The sequence below is a fragment of the Prenolepis imparis genome, unplaced genomic scaffold (assembly GCF_030444845.1).
Source record: "Prenolepis imparis isolate NDT839.2.m4 unplaced genomic scaffold, iyPreImpa1.0 SCAF_6, whole genome shotgun sequence".
NCBI lineage: Eukaryota > Metazoa > Arthropoda > Insecta > Hymenoptera > Formicidae > Prenolepis > Prenolepis imparis.
In genome coordinates, this window is record NW_028141164.1 from 4,153,426 (window position 1) to 4,181,094 (window position 27,669).

Below are 27,669 nucleotides of genomic sequence, written 5' to 3' on the forward strand. Positions count from 1 at the left end.
AGTCAGTGAGTCCCAGGGATCAGTGAATGCGCGCGGGGGCAGTTGTCGGACGCGCGGGCAAGGGGACGAGGGCAGTAGATGCAGGGGTGAGTGCAGCAACCATCGATCAGCCTCGAGGCTGGACCGCGCAATGATTTTTACCCCTTTGTCCCACCGTTCCCTCCTTCTCCCCCTGGTTGCCCCACGGGCCATGTTCACTATAGTTGAGCTCATACAGGAGGAGAGAACCGGCGTGTCTGCGTGCACACACGCGGTGCAGATACGCGTCGCGTATGCAACGCACGACCACACGAGCACCTAAGCGACACACACACGTGCGCCAGTGCATCTATAACTTTTTCTCTCGTCATCCCTCTCTTTCTTTTCTCTTTCTCCCTCGCCTCCTCTCTCATTCTCTCTTTCGTCATCATTCTGTCTCTCTCCCTCTCTCTTTCTCTTTTTCTTCCTCTTTCTCTCTCTCTCTGCCTTTTTTTCCTTCTCTCTCCTGCTCTCTCTCTCTCTTTTTTTCCTCTTGCCTGCTCGCTCTCGCTGATTCTGGTATCACGGAAACACGGTTCCTCTTTCTCTTTCTCGTTTGAAACCTGCCAGAGGCCGCCTGGCCACGCCCTCCACCCCCGACGGCCCCCAGCCTCCTCCTGCTGCCCTCGTCCGTCACGAACCATCCTCGCCCATCCACCCCTTTTTCACCTCCCGCCTTCTGCCACGCAACATCCGTACGAGCCTGGACCGGCCAGCGCTTTTTTGCATTATCTCGTTTTTGCAAAAATATGCGGACGCTAATCCACAGGGCTAATTCGTTCTCCTGCGTCGACCAGCGCACCAGCCTACCCTTCCTACCCTTTCTACCGGTGGCGTTGCTTGTCCGCCACTCGTTGGACGCGTTGCGACTCTCGTTAGGATGTCTGCTGAGGATAATTCATGGCGAATTATGGAACTCTGAGCACGATTCGGCGCAGAGCCGCGATGTTTCTCGTCATTTTCAATTTTCTAGTTTGCACTGGTATTCCTCGAATTTTTGGAACATCGCTTATTGCCATAAATTAGACCGAAGCAAGACACGTCATATTTTTAGATCACAAGAGAGAAAATCAATCGCTATGGAATCGCTTATAACTGGAGTTTATAACTTTAAATTGTCGGAAGACTAATATCCTGTCATCGGTTATATTTTTATATAACAGATTTTTTTTGTTTTTTTTTCAATTTGCGGACGTCAAAAATATTACATTCGGGGAGCAAAACATTGGTAATATGATATAACAATGATATAATATTCCACGTGTTAAAATAAAATGTGTAAAATTTGTTAAGAAACTGCGTATATATATGCGCATAGCGTTAAATGCGCCGCACATCATCAGTTTGAATGAAAAAGTAATATTGCGGAAATACTTGGGAGAGGGTAAAGCAGTATTAAACACATCAGAGTCTATTATCTCTTTTCGAATCGTCATACATATCAAGCATCGCGCATATTCGGCTAATTACGCGCATTAGTCGGCAGGGTATAAAGGATGGCGGGCGGTACGTTAAATCCTCCTTGAATCCGTTAATATCGCCATCCTGCGCCCGATGCTGTTAAACACGAGCTGACGAGGCTTACGGCGGGAAGTTGCTTCTACCGGATAATAATAATAAGTGCCGTCCGGCAGAGAGTTCCGCTCTCTCTGCGCGCTCTGGAAATGATTTTTCAGAGCGCTACTCTCGAATTCTCTCTTTATTCCCTGGTAATCCGAGAGTCTCGCGTACGTCACACACACGTCTACGTCTACTGACGGGCTCTCCTCTTCGTTCCACCGTACGCTCTTTTTCCGTCTCTCCCCCTATATCTACTATCTTCCCTGTGCTCCTCTCTTTTCCCTTTTTCTCTTTTTCTACGAGGAAGGAGAAACGGCGAGAGGAGTGAAGAGAGAAGCGGAGCGCGGGGGATATATGGTAGACGAGGAAGTGGAGCTAAAAAAATAAGCGGTAACATGACATCTGTTCTTTCGCTCGTTCGGCTGGCGCGGCGAGTCGCGATCGCGAAAAGCGATTATTTCATATAACACAGCCATCCAGACGGATTGTGCATTATGCAGAAATGCGAAACGCGACGCGCTAGATTTATCGAGAGGAAGAGAGAGAGAGGAAGGACGAGGCGAAATTCCGTGACCAACGCGTGCACGCGTCTATTTCGCGCGGGCAAAACTACCTGGACACGCATCGTCGCATGCGAAACGATGAGAGGAAACGGGAATGTCTGGCGTGGAAAATGCCTCGAGCGTCGAACCGTCCGGATATTCTCGCGCCAAGTCTGCCATGACGTATATACATAGCACTATCGGTCTTAGTTAGCTTATAGCTTCTCGGAGGTGTGTTTTTCACATGGTCTTATAGGACTAGAATATATAGAGACTTATAAACGCTAATAGTTACTTTAAGTGATAGTAAACGTCTTCGCGAGACACTTTACGTAAGAATAAACTGTTTCGTGTTTCCTCGAGCACGAGATTTCTAAAACGTCGACAAATCAATAATTGAAAGAATCAATTTGTGAAATAAATTCAGATATATATAATGTATTCTTCTTTACAATATTATTTCTCAAAACTATGTCCATCATTATATACAAAGCGATAGAGATTAATGAAACAGTGGAAATAAATTGGATTTGTCGACGTGACGAAAACTCATCGCGATTGTGAAGAGACCAATTTCTCGCGGGCATCCCTTGGCATGTAAAATTCACGATGGAATTCCGGATTTGTCTGCGAGGACGCAGGCTAGTGTGAGTAATCGACGTTCGATCGAAACGAATGGAAAGAGTCTGGCCGGTTAGTCTGCAGCGCAACTGCGGCGGCTGGAACGAATCCGAAAAAAATTAGGCTGTAACGAGAGGGAGAATGCATTACCAGCGTTTTGAATCATTTAGGATCGTACAGGGATCTCACGTAGGAATGCGAACATATTAAGCAACGCGAATCTTCCCTAATACAGATATCATGTGTGTATGAACGCTCTGGTATATACGCAAGTTATGTATATATGCAAGTTTTCAGATTCTTAAATAACTGAAATTGTACATACATCTCTTTTTATGATGTAACAGACATACTCTTTTGCAGTTGTAAACAGAATATCATTCCCACGTGTTGATCGTATATAAAACGTATTTAAAATATTAATTATATAAAATATTCATTATATATATGAATAATTATGAAGCGAAAAAGAAATGAGTAGAAAGGGTGACACGCGAGAAATATTTGGTTTAATGTGAAAATGCTGGAAATATATCTCTCTTTTGTTTAACTATTCTCTTATACACGTTTGAACGACTAATGGCGAAAAGATTGCATTGCCCGTGATTTAAAAAAATCACATCTTTGTTGTACTCATAGATTATTTACGACGATCGTACATAGATGATACACACAAACAGACATTATTATAATTATTTTATACGGCACTACCTGTCATTATACGGTTCCAGGAGGAAAGCGTAGACTAGACCCTAACGGTGCTTTTCTGTAGGGTGTGTTCCGGGGTGTTTGACGGAAGCCTCGCGTGGCAGCCACGTGTCGAATGGTCCAATTTGCCGAGCGGCAATTATGTTACCCAATTAAAAAGGTAACTGTTTTTGTTTCATCTTTTCCTCAATACAATTAGAACAGCGGTTTTTGACTCTACCAAAAGAGGCGGATTAGCTCTCGTATAACGTTCTCGCGTTTTGATTTCGACAGTCGAGACAATCCGGTTTTTTGATCTTCTGGGGAAAATAAGTTTTTTTTCTTACATCCGCTTTTTATACACAACAGGCGGCAGGCGTTCTTAGCGGGAGCTGTCAGTTGAAAATTGATTAATTTTTCCGAGTGGCACGCGGTAGTTGAATGTTAATGTCTAATTTAACCACGCTTAATAACAGGATCTCGTGTTCACATATATAAGCGAGGTTTACTCCTCTTCAAAATAATTTCGTAAAATTATTAATTCAAGTTACGTATCTTCTTCGTAATAATATGTTACATTACGTTACGCGTTACAGGAGAGAGAGATTTCTTTTCTCATAAATCTATATACATTGTATATATATATCCCGGACGCTCTTAAAGATTATTTTGTAAGCGAACAGTTTAATAGGATTTCACGTATTTTCCGTCCGCTCTTTCGTTCGGTTGTTGCTTTCTACCGCTGCAATTACTGAAAATTGCATTCGCGTTGAATTATATCGAAAAAGAGAGAGAATTCAGGGCTAATCGAGTTATATGATGAAAACCACTGGCGGTCAGCTAGCTTATCGTCGGGGTTTGCATTCTACATCCCGAAGCCAGAGCAGTCCGCGGAAGGGTTGAAATAAATCGCGATGGTATGTTCGCGCTAACTTCTCGCGAACGTTCCGTATTTTACATCCTCGCGTTGCGCGCGCTGTTGAAAATTCGACTAAATAAAAATACACAGCCGTACTCAAACCAATATGTTTCGCTCTTCGATCCGTGAGTCGTACAACGTGTTGCGCATTAATTGAATTATCGTAAGTATTTTTTGGCATCACAATGGAAAACATTTGCAAAATGATAGTTTACCTCGTGGCAGTAAATGTCATACGAAATTGCCTCGTGTCTCGAAATATAATGAATCAAAGAACATTGCTCTCATTCTTTCATAATTTAACTTCCTTGCGACATACATACCTTCGTCGCACGTATTTCAATTCTCGCATCATCATACTCGGTCCTTGCGACTGTGTCGAGCAAACTTCCGTTCCGAATGGTTATAACGGGAGAACACTTTTTCACTGACGAACATGGTGAATAATTAGAGAGACGAATTTACGATGACGATACGTAGTCGTCAACGTTGCCTTCCCGTTCGACGAATTCGCGCCGACTATTCGATCGATATTGATTGTGCTCGATACGGAAACAAACGCGTGTCGCGAGACCGGAAGTTAGCTTGCAGCTACTAAAGCTCCGTACAAAAGTTTATGAGTTGTATACAGGATGGGGTTGAGTGGGTGGCGGTCGGTAGGGTGGTAAAAGGGGGTAGTTGGGCAATGTGGTGGTTCACGGTGAGCAGTGGGGGGATTGAAATGGTGGACTCTGAGGAGGGTGAGACAGAGGGAGAAGGGCAGCAACAGCAGCATTCGAGGAGGAAGATAGGCGCGGGCGAGCTTTGATGTACGAGCTTACGCCGCGGAAAGAGAAAAAGAGGGCGAGAGAAAGAGGACGAATGCGAGAGAGAAAGGGATAAAATTTTCGCTGGCAAAGGGATGAAATACGATTTTATTTGCCGCTAGGGCGCGCAGCCATCCTCGATGGGGGTTGGCAGTTCAACTGTTCGGTCCGGCACTGTCCGGTACCGCTGGTCTGGTATAATGAATAAACTTGCGACTTCCCGCCAAGAGAGAGAAACATCGACCGTACACTTTTCTAAAAGAAGCCTGTAATTATTCCTGCACATAGACCCGTTTGTTTCAGTCAAGCAGAGACGATATACATCGAGAGAAAAGACGAACAAATTAGTTTTATCAAATATATTTTGAGTAACGAAATATTTCCTTAATTTATCTCGAATTTATTTAGAGAGAGAATTTGGTATCTTCTGACGTTTATATGTATATAATAACAACTAAATTTTAATATTGTAGAAAATTTATATTTGATATTATCGAATTGTGTAAAAAATACGGGTAATTTTAGATAGATATGGCTATATATCTAATATGTCCAATCTTATTGATTTATTCAATCTCGCGTAAAAAATGTGCTCCTTAGACTCTTACGAATAAGCATTATGGCGAAATGGTAATAAAAGTATTGAATATGCGTGACCAAATCCATCTCCGACAAATTTTCACGATGAAACAACGACATTAAAAATGCAATCGGCAGGCGAGCCGCGTCCATTTCCGGGCGGTACATCCCCGTCATCGCACGTTCTCCGCCGTTGCGAGCTAGCGACGCCGATGCATCGCCTCGCGATGTAATTCGGCGGCTCGGCCGTCACTTTACGAGGAAATTTGCATTAGCCCAGGGCCCTTTTGAAATAAAAGGCCAACGAAAAAGGTGGAAAGGGTGAAACAGCGGGAGGGATGGAAGTGTGTGAGAGAAAGAGAGAGAATGAGAGACAGAGAAAGAGAGGGAGAGAGAGAGAGAGAGAGAGAGAAATGGAACGAGAATGCCGGATGCGAGCGGAAAGAAGATAGAAATGCGCGTATGTGCAACGGAAGGTGCTCGTCTAACTCGAGCGCATGCGCCTCTACTATGCACCCATCCCACCCCTTGCTTCAACACCCCTTCTCACGCTCACGCTTCCTCTTTTTCTCTCTCTCTCTTTCCCTTTTTTCCTCTTTCGTCGTCTCTCTCTCTCTCTCTCTCTCTCTCTTTCTCTCTGTTTCTCTCTATCCGCCATACGTAAGCGCCAGCGAGATTTATCTGCCGATGCGAGAACGCGAAACGCGGAATCTGCATGCGTGCAGGTGAATGTGAGATGCATATACGCGGCCGCGTGTGCGTGCACGAGAACCCCGCGGAAAGCCGGAGAGGCTCGGATGTCCAGTCCGTGTTGGAGAGAGAGAGAGAGAGAGAGAGAGAGAGAGAGAGAGAGAGAGAGAGAGAGAGAGAGAGAGAGAGAGAGAGAGAGAAAGAGAGAGATAGAGAGAAGAAGAGGGCAATAGCAGGGTCAGATAGGCCGAAGGCAGGGAGACGGAGGAACACAGGGTGGAAAAGTGTGCGAGAAGGACAACTTCCATAGTCCGTTTCTCCCGACCGTGGAATGGCGAGTTGGACGAGGAACGAAAAGGACGAAGAGTCGCAGGAGGTGGAGAAGGTATAGGTAGGCGGAGAAGGATGATAACGGGTGAAGTGAAGGCGGAGGGAAAGGGGAGAGAATGAGATATGCTGATAGAGAGAGGTCCGAGCGCGCGGAGAGAAGAGTGGAACGGACGCGAAAAATGGGCGAGAGAGACGGGGGAGAGGGAGAAAAAGTGCACGTATATGCAAGGGTGAAAGAGAGCAGGGGAGAAAGTTAAAGGGAGAGAAAGAGAGAACGCGAGAGAATACTCGTCCGTAGAGTGGGGATTGCGAGGGGCACGAGAGGTGGTGCAAAGGTGACGGCGAAGCAGGCGGCAGTGCGTCGAACGAAGAGAGCCAGAGGCTGACCAAAAAAAAAAGGACGGACGCTTCAATTCATTGATCGCCCAGCGGTCCGAGCGGCGACGCGCGGGGTAAAAATGAAAAAAAGAGCGCCGGATACGAGAGACGGGGAAAGAGGGTGGTCGGACATCGGGTCGTCGGAGGTGGTGAACGGGGGCAGGGGGCGTTGCGAAAAATCTCCGCGCAAAAAGTGCGCACGAGATGAAGCGAAACAGCGATTGGGGGGTCGGCGAGAGGGTTCGGGGGTGGCGAGGAATTTACGAACGACGGGAAATCGCCGGAGACGATCCAACCGGGGCTCTCTTTCTCTCTTTTTTTCAAGACCGTCGGACTATAGGTAGGTGTGCGTCCATCGCTTCTTTTTTTCTTCCGCGATATACCGACGCGGGGGGAGAGAGAACGAGCGACGCAAGAATTTCACGCGACGTCGACGAGCAACGGGTCGGGAGCGAACAAATTCGCGCGGGTATACCTCCGAGCGGATCTCCTCGGGGTTGAAGAGACTGCGCGCGTACATTTTTCAGGATATTGGCAATATTTTACGCGACGTCGCACACACCCCGTACGGATTGTGCAAATAGACATAAATACGGCTTACGCGTGATTGAGTGAGTTCCCGGGATCGGCGTGTTGAAGTAACTGACAATTAAAAATTACCTTTTTATCGCGCTTAAATTCTTCTCGTGCGACGAATCTTTGCGCTATCGCATTAATGTACAACATACGCGCCTCTTTTATTCGCATTTTAGCACAATAATTTTAGCACAATATAAATTTCGGTACGCAATCTTCGAGAAACGGAATTTGAGTAATTTCTCTTAACAACTCGCGCAATGTACAATATCGTATAATATATAATTCCCGCTGTCGGCGAAGAAACTTGACCGAGACGAAAAGCAGATGATTTCGAGACGCACCTGGCAAAAGACTTGGAATTTAAGGATCCCTTTAGAATCGAAAATAATGTCTTGGAAGGGCTCGAAACTCGCGATATATCCTATTTTTCTTCCACTCGAGCAGCCGTTTCTTGCGATTTCCAGACATCTGTATTCCAGGGGACACCCCTTTTTGCATTTTAGAGACAGATGCAAATCTGGAAAGGGTTTCTCCTGGATGCGAGAAGACCTAAGGAGTAGCGCGTCACTATACCCTTTCCTGAGTTTCTTTCATTCTACGGCTCTCTTATATGACGCATCTGTCTCACCCACAATGTCTCCTACAATTTCGTTTCCATATTCAGCCGTAAATTCGATATACAGTCATTGTGCTTTTGCATTTGACGGAAACGCAGCTTGTGGAATCGAGCGCAGAGAGGCAGACATTTGCAAGGGTCACGAAAAGAACATCGCGTAAAATCGAAATATCTACATAAAGCTCGTCGTGACATAATAAATTACGTGCATTTACGATGCATTTTTTTCCTTTTGTTCTTTATCTCTCTCTGTCGCAATAAAAATTAAGACGAAATAAACGACGAAAGGTTCGGTCGAATAGCGCTTTTAAACTAGCTCTTTTGTCTCAATTAATTGCTTCCTTTCTCTATTCTTAGCTCATAAAATCAAGTAAGTACTGCACCGCGATATAAGGTAACGTATGAATTAATGTCATGTTAGGAAAACGTTCGTTTCTCATGGAAATAGGTTTTTTTATTAATTACTTTTTTTTAATTACGTTTTTATTAATTATTTTTTCCGATCTCCGAAAGATCTTGCAATCTCGCTGACCAAGACTGCACGCTCGTTGACGCATGAAACAAAGAGATCCAGGTTTCATTAAAGAGCAAATAAAAACGTTCGCTATTGGGCATGTAATAAAAAAAAAAACTGGGAAAAGACAGTGGTGGCGGGCAGGCTTTCAACGGAGCGTGTACTTGGGAGATTAGTGCGCTTTACTGCGCGCGCTACTTTTTTCTTCTCTTTTCCTCTTTCATTTTTCTCTTGAGAAGAAAAACGTGCGGTGGCCGGCGGATTGCTTTGAAGATGGACACCCGCATTTTACATCTCCTCTCTTGAACGAAAGAGCGAAGATATATACGAGAAACATGGGGTCTCGGAGATAGGGAGAGCCTTCGCGGAAGGAATGATAGCAGAGATAACAGAGATTTCCAACGAGGCATTTTCGTTGTGATATTCGTGTGCATCACACTCATCTTCTGTTTCTGAATGTCACTTGTGTGCATCATATATCTCGACTTCATAATATTAATTTAAAATAATATTATTATATGCGTAAACAGAAATATATGACAGAATTCTCCGCGTTGCTTTGATAAATAAATTGATAATAAAATATTTTACAGAGAAATAATTTTCGTACAAAAGAAAACTCAAATATGAAATGGTATAAGAGCAGCCTGTAATTTGCACCGCACAGTTGCGGCAATATGGACGGACGCGCACGCGATCACGAGCGATAAATCTTCGATTTTCGACGCGGGGTCTCACCTTGGGTGATCAGTAAGTCCCGAGAAACATTGGGAGGGAGACGAGGAAGGCCCTACGTCACCGTGTACACGGCAGCTGCCGGTACGTCATACTTTTTCTTTGTCTCAAAGGACCCTCCTCTTCAGTCGGTGGCTCTTTGGGGTACGAAAACCAAAGGCCACGCGCCCGTTCCACGGCAGATGTTCCCTGTGACGCATGCCCCTTTGCCTCTGCATATTATGTACTTACACTTGGAATTTGCACGTACAAGGCGCGTACAACACGCGACCGATCGATTCCGAATGTATGTACACGCGCGTGATCTTCAACGATGGATCGGAAGGAAAGCGCTGGGTGACAAACACGTTTCATGAAATGACCGACGCACAATACGCACGAAAGGGGTTGCATCTAAAATTCATAACAAAACCTTTCGCGATCTTTCAACTTGTTGAGAATCGAAGCTATAATTTACGGACGAAATGAGACAGAATCTATTAAACAATTCATGGACACTCTATTTTAAGATGAGTAAATTTATAAAGAAAGACTTTAATAATTTTACTCTCGAGAAAGATAATATTCAATCATTAATGAGTTCGTTCATCTACTTCGTTACAAACTATTAAATGGAATTTATAAATAATTTTATTTAATACTGACTCTAAAATGTAATTTATTTATCGAAGCAAAGGCAAGAGATAAATGTCACAACAAATTTTTTTTCTCTTTAACTTGCATTCCATTTCTTCAAATTTATTCTTGCGATAGAAGAAGCATCCGCATATCTACATATGCATAATGTAACGCGTGTATGTGTATATCTTTAGAAGCCGCCCCACGCGATAATAGCGAGCCTCGTGATAGAGAACAATATGACGGTCTTGTTAAAGATACGAAATACGCCTACTGCGATAAAAGTGAGTCGCAGCGCGCCGTTTGATGAAGTGAAACACTAGGAGATTCGAATATATCCCAATCAAATATCCCATTATTTCTCTCTTTTAGCACGCGTGAACGAATAATTTTTAATATACAGTTTTAAGGGTCTAGTGAAGAGCAATTTCCGCAAATATGTCATCAAAAGTTTACAGAAATCCAGTTATAAAAATTACAAATTACATTCTCTTTTATTTATTATAGAGAGAAATTAAATATTTTTCTCTTTACTTTAGATAGAAAATTCCAGCATAATATTTGTGGGCAATATTACACATCCCATTCAAGCTTTATAAAATCATATTATACAATAATATTATAATAGATTATTTTTGATCGCAATTAGAACATTTTGATGCGCATTTGGGAAAAGGAGAAAAGAACACGATGCATACATAAGAGACGGACGCGTTCCTTGGCTCAGCACACGTCGTCACACCTGACGTCACACACTCGTTAGGGGGCAGATGGCCCCCCTCTCAAGCGTGACGTTGAACTCACGGGGTACCTGGCGGCGTCTATCTATGGGGCCCTCCCCTTATTCTTTTTGTCTCTTTCTCTCTCTCTTTGATATTCCATAAGGCGAGGCAAACTACTAAAATAAAACTCCCGCGAAGGGAGTTCCCTTCTCCTCGCGCACACATGCCCAGCTGCTCAGGTAGCACGAGCTACTTCCACATTAGAGGACGGAACTGCCATGGGGTGCCCCATAGAAATTCCGTCTGGCCACAGACGCCCGTCAGCTCCCTCGGCGCGTATGCCATCGAGGGGGAGCGAGCAAGAAAAAAGAAAGAGGTTATCAAGGTGACGGAGCTACGATCGATTTGTAGGGGTATTAGTATACGGAAACGATTCGCGCACATACATACACATACACACGTGTGAAGGCGTACACACGCAGGGAATGCGATTCTCGCACGGAAGAGAACGTACTTCCGAATACCACTATGTACGCGCATTTGTCACGCATCGGGAAGCATACACGCGTTCAATTATCTCTAAAACGAAAAAAAGAGATGTATCTTTTCATTAGAAAATATATGTGTGTATTTGTGCAGATTGAAATCTTATTATTTTTCGACTTAGTTTACATAGAAGTTTATTAATATAATGATAAGATGAAACTTAAATCTTTTTTTACGTAAAATGTTTAGCTTTCCAAAACGTCTTTAAAAATTATATTTTATCATTTAATTTTATTTCAAATTTTTTTCACAAAAAATAATGATTTTTATATTAAGCCATTACTGTCATTCAATTTTTATATATGTTATACAGAGTTGATTTTTTTTCTCTGCAAATAATATCGAGATGTACGAATAATTCGCGCAGAGGGATCAATGCATCGACAAAGATCTCCGGACAATCGTAGACAGGCATTATTGTATATTCCGATTTTACCTAAAGCTGTCTTGTTAACGTGACAAAGTGACCGTAGAAATAGCCAAAGAAATTTTTCTTTTTCCCTGTCCTCAACTGACCATCTCAACGGTGACTGTGAAAAGCCAACGGTAGCCTAATTACGGCGAGCAAAAGATTTACAAAGTGGTACAACGTATTGTACGATATATCTCGGCAAAGTGGTCCCGCTCTTAAATGATTTCTAAACGTTGCCAATATAACGAGCATCGATCCTTTTCACGCCTCGATTAAAAGAGAAGACAGACGGCGCGAGCGATTTGTCGCCGCGCCGTAAATCTTGCTAATTCTCAGCACGAGACATCCGGTTTTACGGTGAGGCGTTGCGGGGGCGTTTCGTGTGGTAAACATAATGTCGAGCCTGTAAAACCTGCCCTGTCCCTTTTTACACGCAGCATCCCTTCCTCTCTCGTCTCTCCGCAGCGCGTGCCAGCCGTGGCTCGCATCGGCGAATCGCAGCTTTTCCGACCGACAACACCTGGAGAAATATCTTTCCCTCATAGCTTCTTTCTCTTCTAGACGTTTCTCTTACGCGTTTCCTTTTCATTATGTATTCCGCGGTATTTCGTGTCACTTCATCTTTGCATAAGCCATTAAAATGAATTTTTTTTGCATACGTGTACTAAAATTTTTCTCGCGTTTACTTAAAATGATTAAAATGATTGAAAATTGACTGATATATATCTAAAGATAATTGCCTATTTTTCATATGTAAGAACAATTTTTTTTTCTGACGCAATTATAATTATATCTTAGTGAAATACCTCTTTAATAATATTAATTAATAATACATCTCTAGTAATATTAAACTTTAGTGATATGCCTCTGGGGATAAAATCAATCTTGATGGAGAAATTTTTAATGACAAAGGCAAAGAAGAGAAACCGTAGTAGTGATCGAAATAATTCACTCTCATTTTAACGGTAAACATTTCAGCATCCGCGGTGCAATAGAGCTCTATGAAAAATTGATCGTCAAGCGTAAGCAGAATTTGTGTGCCTTCTCAGAGCATATATTGACGGCCATAAATACGTTATTCCTTTACGTATCGTTATCCACCCACTCGAGTCACCGCTCGTGCGCGCTTAAATCGTTCTCGCATCTCGGCACGAGGCACGATAAAAGAGAGAGAGGAAAAAAAGATACCTAGACGAACGAATAAAGTATTAGGGAGCGAGATCAGAGGGAGAGGAAAAAAAAACACGTAACTGTTGTGTCGATGCCTGCGCGTTTTCCCTAGCCGTAGTTAAGTGCGGAATTCTGTTCGCGGCAGATTGGTCGATCCTCTCAACAGTATCCGGCACCAATTTCGAGGCTCTCGTCTATAACGGGAGATTAAAAGTACTAATAACGAACGGGCGAGAGAAGCGCGGAGAGAGAGAGAGAGAGAGAGAGAGAGAGACCGTTCACGGGGCCCGCAAACTACCGCTACACCATCGTCTTTCGCCGCATGACGCACAATGACTTCCGAAACATATGTCGAACGACGGGTTCCTCTCGCCGGCCCGCATCGAGATGCGTTATTAACGTGCGTGAGGGGGCGGGAGCGAAAAAGTTTTGTCGGTCAAACGACCGCGCTCGAGGAGCGAAGGAAAACGGCGGAAGGAGGGGTGAGAAAATCTATTTTCACGTTTCAGACGGTTTATAAGACACGTAGGTGAAAGAAGGGGGGCGGTTAAGTGGGGGTGAATCGAACCATCTGGTTCCAGGTTATGGTAAGGTCCTACCGTTCCAAGGCATACCCCGTCGTGAGGGTCTTTTAAATCCACCAGAGACACGCACCTTGAGACCTGTCCCGGCCAAGGACCCTCGACCGCTTTTTGGCCCTTTAAATCGACACCGCTGCGAAGACACCGAGGCGCCCTTACGTCCTTCCCTCGTGCCTTCCGTCGACGACCTCGAGGGTCGAATCGCCGCCGCGCCGGTTGAATAGTACGGCTCTTTTCATTCCCAACTACGCTCGCGTGTATTCTTTCATTCGGTCGGCCTCAATTAAGCTTCAGGGCTGGACGATCGCGTTTTCAATTTGTATCGCGCTTAATAGACTTTAATGCTCCTTTATCAAGAAAGGCTTGCTCACCTGCAAGATGCAAGTAAGCCATTCAACATTGAACCAAGCACAATATAAGGTTCCCAACTATTTCTTGCATTATATTAATATCTTACATTATATATTAAAATCGATAGAAATATGAAAAAATTCTACGCGAGATTGGAGATTGCGCATTCTCGAAAACAGTCAATGCGTTGTCGTAACGAGACAACACCAGACACTCCTCCGAGTATCTGTCGTTAATTACGTAAACGCGTGCATCGTGTCTGTGCTGTTTGCGTGCGGAAGATCAATGCACTGTTGACAGTCAACCGACAAAGCTAAATTAATTTGCAAATCGAGCGAATCGGAGGATCGTTACGTTCGCCACACGATCGCGGAGAAGCGCTATTGTATCATTAGACGAAGAAGATGCGTGCGTGCGCGCGAGAAGAAAAGCGCGGAAACACGTGTCTTCGAGTACTCATCGGGAGATTGAAAAAAATTGCAGCTCCAGATGCTGCTATGGCAAGCATTTCTAACCCGTATCCGGTTTCGTGACTCTCGTGTCGAGCTCTATCTATCCTACTCTATCTCTCCCCCGCACCCTTTTGTTTTCTTATACAACGACTCTTTTCCGATTCATCCCGGATCTCCGTTACGTATTCACGAAGGCTGATACCAGCGAAGAGTGCATCGTAGAGCCTTCGCTCTCAGTTGCACTTTTGTCTATGTGATAGGTATATATGTACCGTCGTCGTGCAACGTGGTGAGGAGCAGAGGGTCGATCTGGGAACAACTGGCAGTGAGACTTTTATTAGGGAAGGAATCAGCAAGCGTGATTATGTACCTTAGAGCATCTCCGTTTCTCTTTCCCTTCGAGTTCCCCCTCCTTTTCCTTCCTACCCTCATTGACATTCTTCTTCCACCGAGTCGACGCTCAGCGTCATCACTGACGTTGCACGACGACGAAAGCGGCCACGACTCAGAGATACATTGTCAACCCTCAACTCGACAGTCATACATGCATGCATTGGCGTAGAACTTGGCGAGAAATTGTCGCGATTGTGTATGTCTCGTTTTGTCTCGCGTGAATGAAAAGTAAAAATTTTCTGAGGAAAGATCCTCTACCTTTGAAACTCTATAGCGCGTCAATTTGATAGTGTACTTACGTTGTTCGTTGCCGTGGCGGTGCGAAAGGTGCCGTCCCCTGAAACAAAAAAAAATAATTTTGTTAGTGTTATCTCTAAATAATAAATTATATAAATTATAAATTTTTGTAAAAATAGATAAAAATAAAAATATTTGTTTGTCTTTTAATTTATTTTAATAATCTTTTGTTGTGTTTATTCGAACAATTCTCGCAATTATAACAATTTTACGAAAAGAACTATTGTATAGTAAACTTTGAAAAAAATCATGATCAAACATTAACGAATCTATAAAAGTGAAATTGCAGAGAACTAAGCCGTACTACTCCTCGAAATTTGCATATCTACGTCGCCAATGCCGCCCAAGGCGATATTGTCGTCACAATGAAACCCTCTCTCCAAAGCTCGCCACTATCCCCTAACACAGTCGCACAGACGATGCAACGGCCGCGTGTCGCCGACGAGCTTTTGCTTCGCGTCACACGTGCCAAAGTTCACGAATTTCGATCGCGCATAAATATCGAGGCGATATAAATATAGCATCGCATTCTATCGAGATTCCTCGCAATATACTCTACGGTTAAAAATAAAAGCATTTTCCTGCGACGGGTCATTTTATTCGAAATGTACATAAAATAGAGAATTGTGTGAAGAAGTATCCCGTTTATTTACATTAACAATATTTTTACTCACGTGCAATCTTATGTATGTGTCTATTTATTTATTTGTATAGCGCGCAATAGCTCGCTATGCGCATAAATATCTGCGATAGAAAAAGTTGGTTTGCACAATACTGTGTATCTCAACATCGATAACTTGACTTTATTATTTGAGGCTTTGGATAGAACGATGTACTTTCACATCCACTGCATTGTTTCGACTGGAATGCACAGGGAAGGATGAAGGAAGTACAAGTCAGGAGGAGGACGAGAGTCAAGGAGGTCGTAGGTATGAGGTACTGTTCGATGCCAGTATCTGAGACAGTTTTGGCCGGCAAGACTTAACAAATAGGTAAAGTTTCGTCGCGAGGATGCTAGAGTTTGTGGATTCTCCGGCGTAGCCTCGACACATCCTCTCTTCTCTTTGTTCCTAAGTTTATGATGTATTAGCTGTTTTCCCAACCGTATCCTCTCTCGCTCTCTTTCCCGTTCTTTCCCTATCCATCTTCCAACGTTCCTTTCCTCCTCCGTCACTAGACTCTCTAGAGTTAACCAATTTATGCAGCTCCGAGATTTAAGTTGCAAAGTGAGTTTAGCCAGCAGCGTTATACAAGGAGATATATAATATAGGATTGAAAAGTTTATGTAATTTAACGAAGATCGAAAATTTTTATCAACTGATCAGAGAATCTGTAGAAATTAATCTTACTCCAAGATGGTCTTCGATAGTTTCGTCTGCGCGAATCGTCGTCGAATAATTCGCGTTTTCGAGACACGATTGAAATCGTGTCTTACCGTAGCACGCAGACGCGTTCGCTGGGATTAATAAATTTCGTTGCGTTTCGGCTTAGCCCGTGGCGCGTAACACTCCGCGCGGAGAAAATCAATACTCAATACACGTCCCAAAGGTCCGCTTATACTTGTCGTGCTATCTCGCTTTTATCTCTATCATATCTCACATATTGGCGTATATACGGCTAGCGTTCACACAGAAACGTGTCCATCCAGACACGGAGACACGGAGACACGCGTAACGTGCTAGCACACGCATCGACGCCGCCGCCCACACATCGTTCCCACACCCTCACACGAGCACTTCGGGGTGACAGATGGCTTTGTAGACAAAGAACTTAGCCGACTGGTTTTCGTGGACGTTGCGTAACCCGATAAAAGCAAACCCAAGAGTCGATCGTTTTCTGACATGGCGAGGTTATCGCGCTTCACCCCCCAGACTCTTCTCTCTACGACGCGTTGGGGAGGGAAACGATGGGGTTGAAAATCAAATCCGAATCGTCTCGGATGAAAATCTTTGTCCGGCCAAGATTACTCCCTAGCTCTCTCGTGCGCCCGTTCTGTCCATCGCCCCTTAATCATCAATCAGATATTCCCCCTCGCGACGGGATGGCAAACCGTGTTGTGTGCGATCGCGATTGAAGCGCACTTCGGTGCCGTTCTACGGCGATTAGATGATTACGAGAGTCCTTTACTGGAAAGCGCGTTACGATCGCGGCCGTCGAGTGTAGAATTAACCGCGGCCATTGTGCGCGAATGCTCTCGACGCTCTTGCGTGCCCGCGTTAAACTCTTTCCCGTCGTGGCGAGCGTATACACGGCGTTTTATGCGTAATAGACTTAAAAATAGTTTCTAATGTGTCGGACACAAAAGAAGTACACGCGCATGCCGATGTATCAACACGCCGAGCGCAGTTATAACGCGTTGTTGGAAACAGATTTATAATTAGTTTCCTGTTACGCGCGCGTGTTACGATCGCGTAAAGCGTACGCTCTCGTTAGGTATAGAGCCAGCTTTGACAATTTAGCCTCGATACGCTTGTTCGAACATTGACATGATATTTCTGGATATGGATTATATATTATACGCGTTATTCATTGTACACATCGCATCATTTGTGTTGTACGAAAAATTATCTGACACTTATTTGTGAAATATAAAATAATATGATTATTGATTATCAGAGTTTAACATTTTGAGTTCAAAAATAATTCATTAAGTTCATTTTTGGATTTTTATATTTTATTATTTTTATTTTATTATTATTTAATATTAATACATTTTAATAATTTTCAAGTTTTTAAGTAGCGTACTGTAATATTGTGTTTTTTTTTTATATATATTTTTTTTCTGAAAATAATAATACGACTACTAAGTTCTTTTATCGATTTTATGCCGCAATAAAAGCTCATAAAGACTAAATTTAGTCGAGCGAAGTATCTTCAATGAGATTAGTTTTTAGGTTCTCGTCTTACATTCTATGCGTGATTAAGGCGTAAGCATATATATGCGTGCCATGCGCGTGCATCCAGAAAAGGGGCGTCGCATCGATAAATGGTACAATAGACACGTGGCAGAATCTAATCATCGCAAAAGACTCAGGGCGAGCTTATGTGTTTTTTTTTTAAGTTTCCTATTCAACGTGTTAACTCTCTGGAAATTTATTAATTCGCGCTAGTCGCCAAATCGATACAGATTATGTTGCAATTGGCTCTCCCTCCCGTCTGTGTCCAATAAAAAGCAAACAAATAGCAATCTCGATATATAAATAAACATATTTTTCGAGCAAAAAAAATAGAAAATATTAAAAATCTAGATTTTAATTCTTTTTTTTTCTTAAACGACGTGGTATCGATAAACCGCAAAGTAAAATGCTAATTAGTGCGATAAATCAATGTTGTGTTTGTATAGATTAAAAATCTGAGATGTACGACTCGATAGGAATAAATCAATATGTCTATAAAGTTTGTACCAATCTAACTCTCTTACAATTAAACATGTGTTCCGGATACGCCATACGTCAAACGTATCTCTGTCGCGCATTGTTGCCTGTTGAGAGCAAAGTCGTATTTCCATATCTAAAGTTAGCATTTGATAACTAGCTTCATATTCGATTAAAACCTCTATCGTGCACTAGAGATTCAGTTGTATCTGAAAGCGAGCCAGGGACATGTGGCCCCTGTCTCAGGAGACGCCCCCTTCGTATAATCATCAAAGCAATAATGGAATATTTCGATCATGACAGGAAGGGAAGAGATAAATTTATTATAAGAGAGACTTTCTTTAAAAGTCACAAAGAGAGAGATTTGCATTTAAATACATCATATATTAAAGTACCATAACTTGTGTAATGAAATTTTTTAAGAACTTTAGCATATTTTAAAGCAGAGTATTAAGAGTACATTTTGCTTGTAACGTATAAATCTCGATGGTTTGCAGAAGTTTCGTAGGATTTCTGCGGTTATCAGCGTTAAGTATCCTGATACGGGACCCGAGTTTCCTTCCTAGAAAGGACGAAGCAACAAGTGGCTTCTTAGCTCGAACAATCTTAGCTCAGTGTTCAACAAGTGTTCCCAAGTAAACACGCATCTCGAGGATGTCCCGTAAGAAACCTTGAGTAAAATGATTACTAATTCTCGCTTAACGATTCTTTCTTAATCACCAGTCATTTTGTCTCGTGCAATAACGCGGCGCCATAAATTTCGTATACGTTTCACGATCCAGAGACTATAATCACTCTTTGGTTTAGGAAGATAGAATTTAAATATAGAAAGAAAATTAGAAAAACTATAAATTTCTGATAAATAGTGTTTTTTTCGAAAAATATTACTAAACTTAATGATAGATACTGTCTCTCAATTGTATAATCAATTTACATAGAAATTTAAATTATAACATTAAATATATATTTAATATGTATTTAAATCGTATTAAATCATATATTATAATGAGCCACATCAAATATTTACTGATTAAATATTGTGTTATTTAATATGATTGAGATTTTATTAATCTTAACTGATCGAATTACTGGAAGAGAGCGACTTTTTCAAACATTGCGTGACACATGCGGTTGCATAAACTGGTTTATAGAGATGAGATTGTATAAGCGAGAAAAAAAAAAACAAATTTATTATGACGTTCGATTTATCGCATTTCAGGTATTCTTATTTTCGTCGAGGTATAATATAGTAGTCCGTAATATATTAAGTCGGAACAAAGCGCGCGGTTAATTCCGAGACGAAGGAGAACACAGAAGAGAAAGAGGATAGCCCGGTCTCGCGTGCCGTGTCTAAATAATAAAATAAAACCAACCCTCCACAAAGACCTTGGCCCACGTTCAATACCGACAGCAACAAGTTGATATCTTGTTCCCTAGACGATTATGGTAGAGGTAGAGAAGGAAGCTCGACCAGGGGTAAGGGACATCGTCGTAAGAAAACGCTTGTCCTTTCTTCCGAGTTTCGCCAGCGGGACGTTTCTTTACATCAACAGGTACCTCCGTAGCCCACGGCCCGGAAAATCTTCGAGGGACGGATCTCTTTGGCCGCGAGAAGGGATCGAGAAAACTTGTGCTTCAAGAACGACGTGGGGTGGACGAACTTCCTTAGGGTTTGAGAAAGCTGGAAAGGGACGAAACATTTCTTAAGGATAAACGGAGCGAAGACGTTCAAATCGCGGCGTCTTGTAACCTGTTGAAATTCATCCCTCGAAAGATAAAGCGTCTTTTAAAGGGAAGAAAAAGTGGTGTGAATAAAGATGCCGGAAGTAAAGAAAACGAGAGCACAAATAACATAATTGCGTAATTAAATTTATTAACTACAAATAACGACCGAATTTCTGATAAAATTGGCTCTAATAATTTAATCATGCTAATTACGATAAGTCAAATTGTTCTCTTGATAAATAAATTGCAAAACGATGAAAAGAGATAATTAAGAGAAAAGTAAAAATTTTCAAGCACACTCGAGACAAAATGCACGGGTAGAGTTAGTCCTGAGGTATCTAAACGACAAGACGGTCAAGAGAGAACAAATAATTATAAGAGGAGGAAAGAGGGAAAGAAAGAGACCAAACAGTGCGAAGAAAAGGAGAACTGAGGAACAAGAGCTCTTTGAAGAAGTGACACCTTTGTTTTCCCAAAGGGCGCTCGAATGTAGCATGAAGGGTTAGTAGTCTCCAGGAAAATTGACGTTAGGAGGAAATTACTCGGAAGTGGAGACAAAAACCTCTTCGTTGACGATGTGCATTTGCACGATATCATGTATGTACACATCTAGAGAGTCGTTTAAATATCGTATCAGATTGATACAGAATTAGCTAATGTTTCAGAACAAATGCATGTTATAATATTAATTTATAAAATGGAGCACGCGTGCAATATACTATTTTATTGATAATTATTATATTAATTATATAAAATTATATAAAATTATATAAAAATATTAATTTAATTGATAATTATCTATCAATCGCGTATTATGCAATTATATTTACATTTATTCATATAGGTTTTAAAAATCAGACTCCGAAACTTTTTGTGAAAGCTGTTTTTCAGGTTTTTTTCGAGCCTATTCAATTTAACCGGAAGGACCGATCGTCACGTTTTGCATTCTCCGAAAAATAGATCGCTCAATCGAATACCGATCCCTAAGAGATGATCAACCTCGCCTGACTTTTTAACAGCGTGTGCGCTTTTTGTAGACACGGGTCTCTTCATAAGACGGCGGAAGGGAGTATTGTGTCAATGCACCCCGCCGGAATAAATATTTAACAGCATCACTGCACCGCTACATCAACATCCCGGAGATAACCGACGTTCTTCCGGTGGCAGCCAGGAACTCACATACCACTCGATCATCCTTGGCTCGATCTTCTTCTTTCGATCCTCTTCTTGTCGGCAACAATCATGGCCGGAAGGAGCGAGCGATCTTGCACAGATTCAAAATATGCAGAACGCGGTTGCGACGCTCGAGCGCACATTGACAGAAGGACCGCCACGGGAGTCGACATGGGGGATGGGGGTGGTTTGGAGGGAAAATGCGTAACCTATCCACGAGCGAAATGAAAAGGAGATCGCCGATTTTGTTTGTCCACAAAACGCCGCAAACACAGAGGCGGTTTGGCATTATACGGCTGTCGTAAATAGACAGCGGTGAGCCACCTACAAGCAGATGATGATGAGCCTTTTTGGGATTCCTCGGGATTATCGACAGACGGGTAGTGCGCACGAGCCGAACGTTGAAGGAGCGAGGGAGGAAGGGGAGATACGAAACAGAGAAACCAAATGACGAGAATTGTGCGGGAGTAATTTGAGATGCTCTTCTTCATCTTCAGCTGCCATTGGGCAGATGCCGAAATTGGTACGACGGAGACAATGCTACGAGGATAATGGACTTCTTAATTCGAGAATGTCTAGTTGAATGAACGTATTTTTACCACGGACTGCATCCTTCGTATCAAAACGTTCGTTTTTGTCTCGTTCTTCTAAGAGAGCATAATTGCAATACTTTTATACATTAATGCAAATGAAAGATGAATAAAAATGTATCAGACATTATTAAACGTATTTTAAAAAAAAGTATATCAAGGGAAAATGTGTCGCATGAAAAAGAATCACTTCAAAAATTTTATACCTTTGATGCTCAATATTAATGATAAAAGTTTTAAAAGAGAAGATTAAAATCATTCAAAAATAGAGTCACAAATGAATCAGATAATTCTCTTGCAAACGCTGACATTTATGCGGAACATGTGAATCTTTGTAATGTCATTTGTATTTTTTTTTGTCGCCGCGCGGACACAATTAAACAAAAAGATTTAATATAATCGTCGAAACTCTTTCACTGTTTTCGTCGAGCGTTCGTTTTCTCACTTTTCAGTAGGGAAATTAAAAATTTCCTCAACGTTACAAAGATCTTTGAAGAGTATGTAACGCGAACCCTTCTCATCTCCGATGTTGTACCAACGACGAGCGTACATATGTATATTACGCGTAGACTCGTGAGGACATGCATGCGACTCATTGTCAGCTGACACCTGTAGACCTACGTATCTACCTACCTACGCGGGGGATACATACGTGGCCACTTACTTGCGAGAAAACGGGGTGAAAAGCCTTCACGCTTTCTTTTCACCGCGCTTCCCAACGAGAATGCTGCTTTATGTATGTGTGCATCTGTGTATGCTGCATCTATTTTGCTACACACTATACCGAAACGATTCTTTTCCATATCTCCTCTTTATTTAATCGTTCTTAAGTCTCTAGACTTCCATCGTCATTTTTCATCTCACGATAATTGATGAAGCATTAAGTCGCTTATATTTCTCGCGCCATTGCAAACAATATTTTACGGATAAAAAATAAGCAGTTTTATGTCAGGAGGTCGGCTATATTACGAGAAGATTTCAGAGAAGCAAATTTCCCGAGAGAATTTCTTTTAATTAAAAGACAGTTTTTATTAATCCTGAAAGGGAACGAGGTTTTTACTTACTTATTTATCTCGGCGAATATTTAGTGACCGAGCTACTTGCGGATAGAATATTTTTCTAACGAGAACGCGCAACTGAGAGTATTCTTATGCTCACGACGTCGAGTGAATCGAATCTCTGCATTATTTCAGGACTTTCTATGTTTGCGGAATTTATTTTATCTCACGTTAAACTGCCATCATTATTTCTACAAAATCTATTTAATATTTCTACTATCAATACGAATGCATTCAATAGCGGTATAAAATAAAATAAAATAAGATTCTGGGGAAAATTATTAAATGAGAAAGGTTGTGCTTTTGAAATAATGCCGATTTAAAATAATTATAAATGAGATAAAAAATGTAATCAGACGATGAATAATTTTTTCTTCTGAATACACTTATATTCTCTTAAGATGACACGTAGTATTTTTTTAAGTTGATATCATATATAATAAATACAATTAAATTGTTTTTTAAATAGAAAAGTTTTTTAAACAGTATAACTTTTTTTCGTAATTCTCTCTCTAAGTGACACAATTTTTATAGCACAATCAATTACTCATATTGTGAATTTATCAATGAATCGGCTCGCGTCGCCTCTTAAGGGGTGGGCGCCGTAAGTAAAACCGCGATGGGGTAGTTTACCATCTGCCTTTCGTTACCTGTAAATTTGTGCACCTGGACGCATTGGCGCGACACCGCGCGATTCTCGACCTATCCTCATATTGATCGACTGTTTATATGTACGTTTATCGATTCGCACGAAATTGGCGGTTACGACAATGATTTGTCAAAAATTGTGCCCGATTAATTCCGCACGCGGCACAAAGTGGAGAGAGGAAAGTTCCGTTTTACTTTTACTAAAATTAGTGCTCGAAAATAATTCGCTCAATTAAAGTCATCCCAAATAGGCTGAGCATTTAATTGTACGCGGCAGTATGAGATGCATCATATATATATATATATATATATATATATATATATATATATCGTGGAGATCTCTCATTGATTAGATTAATTTCGCGACGGGTACGCGAGAGATACCAGATGGAAGAAAGACAACCAATTCCGTTTCCGTTCCGTTCGCATAACTCGACGAATTCGTAATAAAAACCTTTCAACGATGAGCGAATGATTGTTTGAACTGAAGCATCTCATAGTATCGGCGAGTGCATTCGATTTATGCACTCGATTAAACGCAAAAATCCATTGCTTAATTATCCGTAATATCCGTGGCAATCCGTGGAATATCATGGACCGCCGGGCCGGACCAGTTTGAAGAGCGACGAGTAGTGAAAAAAAAAATCTACCTACGCATACGTACACGCGTGCAGTCGATCGGCCGCGCTGGTTGGTCTGGGGGTAAAAACAAAAATCGAGGCCGAGCCCGCAGATACGCGGTTTTTGCGAAATTACGGGTCCCGCCTCGAACCTTCGCACACTCCCGTAAATCAATCGGCGCTTCGACATTCGTATATATTCTCCGTTAATTATTTTTATTCACGGCCCAGCGTATAGGAACGCCCAGTTCGCCGGCCTGGGAGTTCGTATTTTGTACGCATACGCACGAGTTCCTAGTCCACCCCGAGCCACACGTTCCCGTTTTTACACACACGTATACGCAGACACATAGCCACGTCAGCGACGTACACTCTGACAGGCCGGGCACGTACGTTCGCACACCCAGACGCTTGGTTTAAGTACGCTCGATGCACCGAGATGTGCGTGCATGCACGTGTCGCCACGAACGACGCGCGCATGTATGTATAACGCGATGTGTGCGTATACGTGTTGGTCACTCGTGCGCAGCATACGTCGCGTGTATCGGCACACGCGTGTGCGTTACGTATTTTCGAATAGCGAGAGCCAGGCTGGTTCGTCAAATTTGCACATTTATTCGTTTACCGTCATACAATCGAGCTTAAAACTCGGCCGGACGCGTGTGAGTGTGCACGGCCGTTCCGTCGGTGCACGGGCACGCACACACGTAGCGAACTCATCCCTTATTCATAACTCTTCGAAGGGCTTGATGGAGCTCCAAAGCTCACGACACAGCCCAACGATTTTTTTTTGCACTTTTCTCCTCTGTTTTTCTCTCGCCGGGGACGGGAGTCTGTTCCTTCCTCACAAAACACTTTGACGAACCTCATTCTATAATATAGATCTCGATAATATATCTCGCGTATTCAGTGGGAAAGTTCCTCTTGAACCTGCGCTCCGTTGAATTGAATTAATCCACGTTAATTCACGAAAAAAAGCGTACACGCGCTTTTCTATGACGAGGCGGTTCTTAGCCGACGCATAATATTTCGACATTTTGAGCTGATGACACCCGCGAGTAACTGTGTGTCTATCCGGGTGTGATAATTTGCAGGATCTGCGAACGCGCCAGGCAGCTGCTAATTAACGGTTCAATTGCACACTCGGTCGCTCCGATAGTTTAATTGATTCGGAAATAGTTGCCTCGCGCGGAAGAGCCGTCGTCGGGACGCTCGGGAATGAACCCCCGCACTACCCTTGTCAGACATCCTGTGGTCAGGAGCCGCATGGAGAACCGGCAAGAAATAAATTACCGAACGCGCTTACTCTACACTGGTCCCCAAGAATGTCCACCCTTTCCACCTTCTTCCCTACTCGATGTTCAGCCTTGAGCCCTGTCGAACAATTCGTGAAACAATTCTGAAGCAAATCGAACGCTCTCTCTTCTCGTTTCCCCCACTTCCGTTCAGATAGGATAAAAGTAACAAGCTTTGCTTCCCGTTCGAAGAGAAATAGTTTGTCTTATCGATAAAAAGCGAGTTGAAAATCGCGACGTGTGGACGAAATCGTAGCAAAGTATTGCAATAAATTAGAAAATTTCTTGTTCTTTTAAATTATTATGCTTTTAATGTTATTTCAAGATGTCACACAATCTTTGCCACGATAACGTTACGTTAGGAGTGTGCTTCACATACCCTTCTCGTAGTTTTGAAATCTCAAACTTTCAACATGTAAGTAGTCCGTCGTACATGCACCGCCTTCATTTTCTCGCCTTTCTGTTGAGATATTCGCAAAGTCCCGAGGAGCGCGAAACAATCGTGAACCGGAAAATTTTCCTCATTCTGCATGCTTTTCGGATATCCGGCCGAGAAGTATCACAGTTATTGTGTAACTACACGATACTTGGACAGTCTCTCGGACGCGAGCGAGTAATTCAAAGTGTTTCACGCCAAAAAGCTTTTCAGCACGTTTGCCACCAAAGATTGGAAGAAGGTCTTGTTCCATGTACATTAATATTTACTTATTAAAGTATTAATAATTAATTCGTATTCTCTATAATTTTTTTTTATTTTTAATTAATTCGTACTTTTCATTATTTTTTATTTCAAATTATTTAAATCTAAATTACACTATGCTACAAAATTTCGGAAATTTCACTTTATTCTCTCCGAGCGTTTTAATTATCTCCAATTGATCTAATCCTAAACCGTGATATATATAGAGAGAAAAATACCATCGATCAAAGCCGCGTGTAGAGTGAATAAGACGCCGCCACTTGGGCCATTAACAGGAGTCTGCGAACGACAGAGAGGGACGTATCAAGGATAAAGGTATAAATGCAGCGCACGCACACATCTTGCACGAGGAGGATAGCAGCGCGTGTCGACGACAGCTAGGCACTACACGGCCGCGCATCGACGGCTGGATGCCCGCGGAACGGCTCGTAGAGCTCGCAGCTTTTAAGCTTGACGTGGCCATTGGAAAGAACCGAGAAATCGAAGGAAGAGAGAGAGAGAGGCTGACTGCAATAATTATCGGACGTGGGAGGGGGAGGATAGACGAGGAGAGGACAGGACGAAGGGACAGGACAGAGAGGACGGCTGAGAGCGAGAGCGGAGAAGAGAAGGGCGAGCGAACGCGCGCGCGCGCGCGAGAGAGGGTGCGAGGGACGATGAAAAGTTTGACCGGACGCACAGCGAGCACAATGCATCGTGGTCCACCCTCCACCCCCGGGAGCGACCCACCCCATAATCCACCCGCATTGTACGACCAATCAATATTGTTTTATATCGTGAGACGAGACCGGCTTCGTTCGGCTTCGACGCTACGCTCTCTCCTCGATGGTACATAGCTGCAGTCCGTCGAGTTTCTCCGGCTTCCGGAAATTCTTTCGTACCCGTATCCAGAAGGCTGATGACCTTCCTTTCACGATTCTGAGACATTCGCGAATTCTGGAGAACTCACAATACGAATTTCCGTATTCTCCGACTTAATTCTGCTCTCGTCATTTAACAATGAAAGTCTCTCTTCGAATTATTCAACTTCGTTATCTGAAAATTCTTAATCGGATTCGTCTCGTTCGACGAAGAATGGATGGACGCGTCGATGTGATGTATAGCGAAATTTAAGTAAATGTATTTATGAAGAGTAGCAATGCATTTCAGACGTGTAATGCAAACACGAGCTCCGACGTTCGCGAAAGTAAATATAAAATTCCACGTGTTACGATTAATACCCTTTATCCAAAGAGCGCAAAACACACGCGTTTATTCAGTGCACGCGATAAATGCAGGTTCATTGATTAAACATGAGAGCGATGCGCGTATAATTAATTAATGAATGGCTTCCGTGTGTAGTGTATGAAAAACGGTGATTCCTCATTTTT

General features: G+C 42.5%; 1 protein-coding gene across 2 annotated transcripts in view; it reads right to left on the minus strand.

Annotated features, from left to right (window-relative positions):
* The window catches only part of LOC145937718 (uncharacterized), a 104,965-nt gene that overhangs the window by 27,568 nt on the left and 49,728 nt on the right, over nt 1–27,669 (minus strand). For both annotated transcript variants that reach the window (XM_083041007.1, XM_083041006.1), the window contains exon 7: nt 15,119–15,156. In XM_083041007.1, the coding sequence (XP_082897133.1) occupies nt 15,119–15,156 (38 nt within the window). The remainder of the gene's footprint in view (nt 1–15,118; nt 15,157–27,669) is intronic.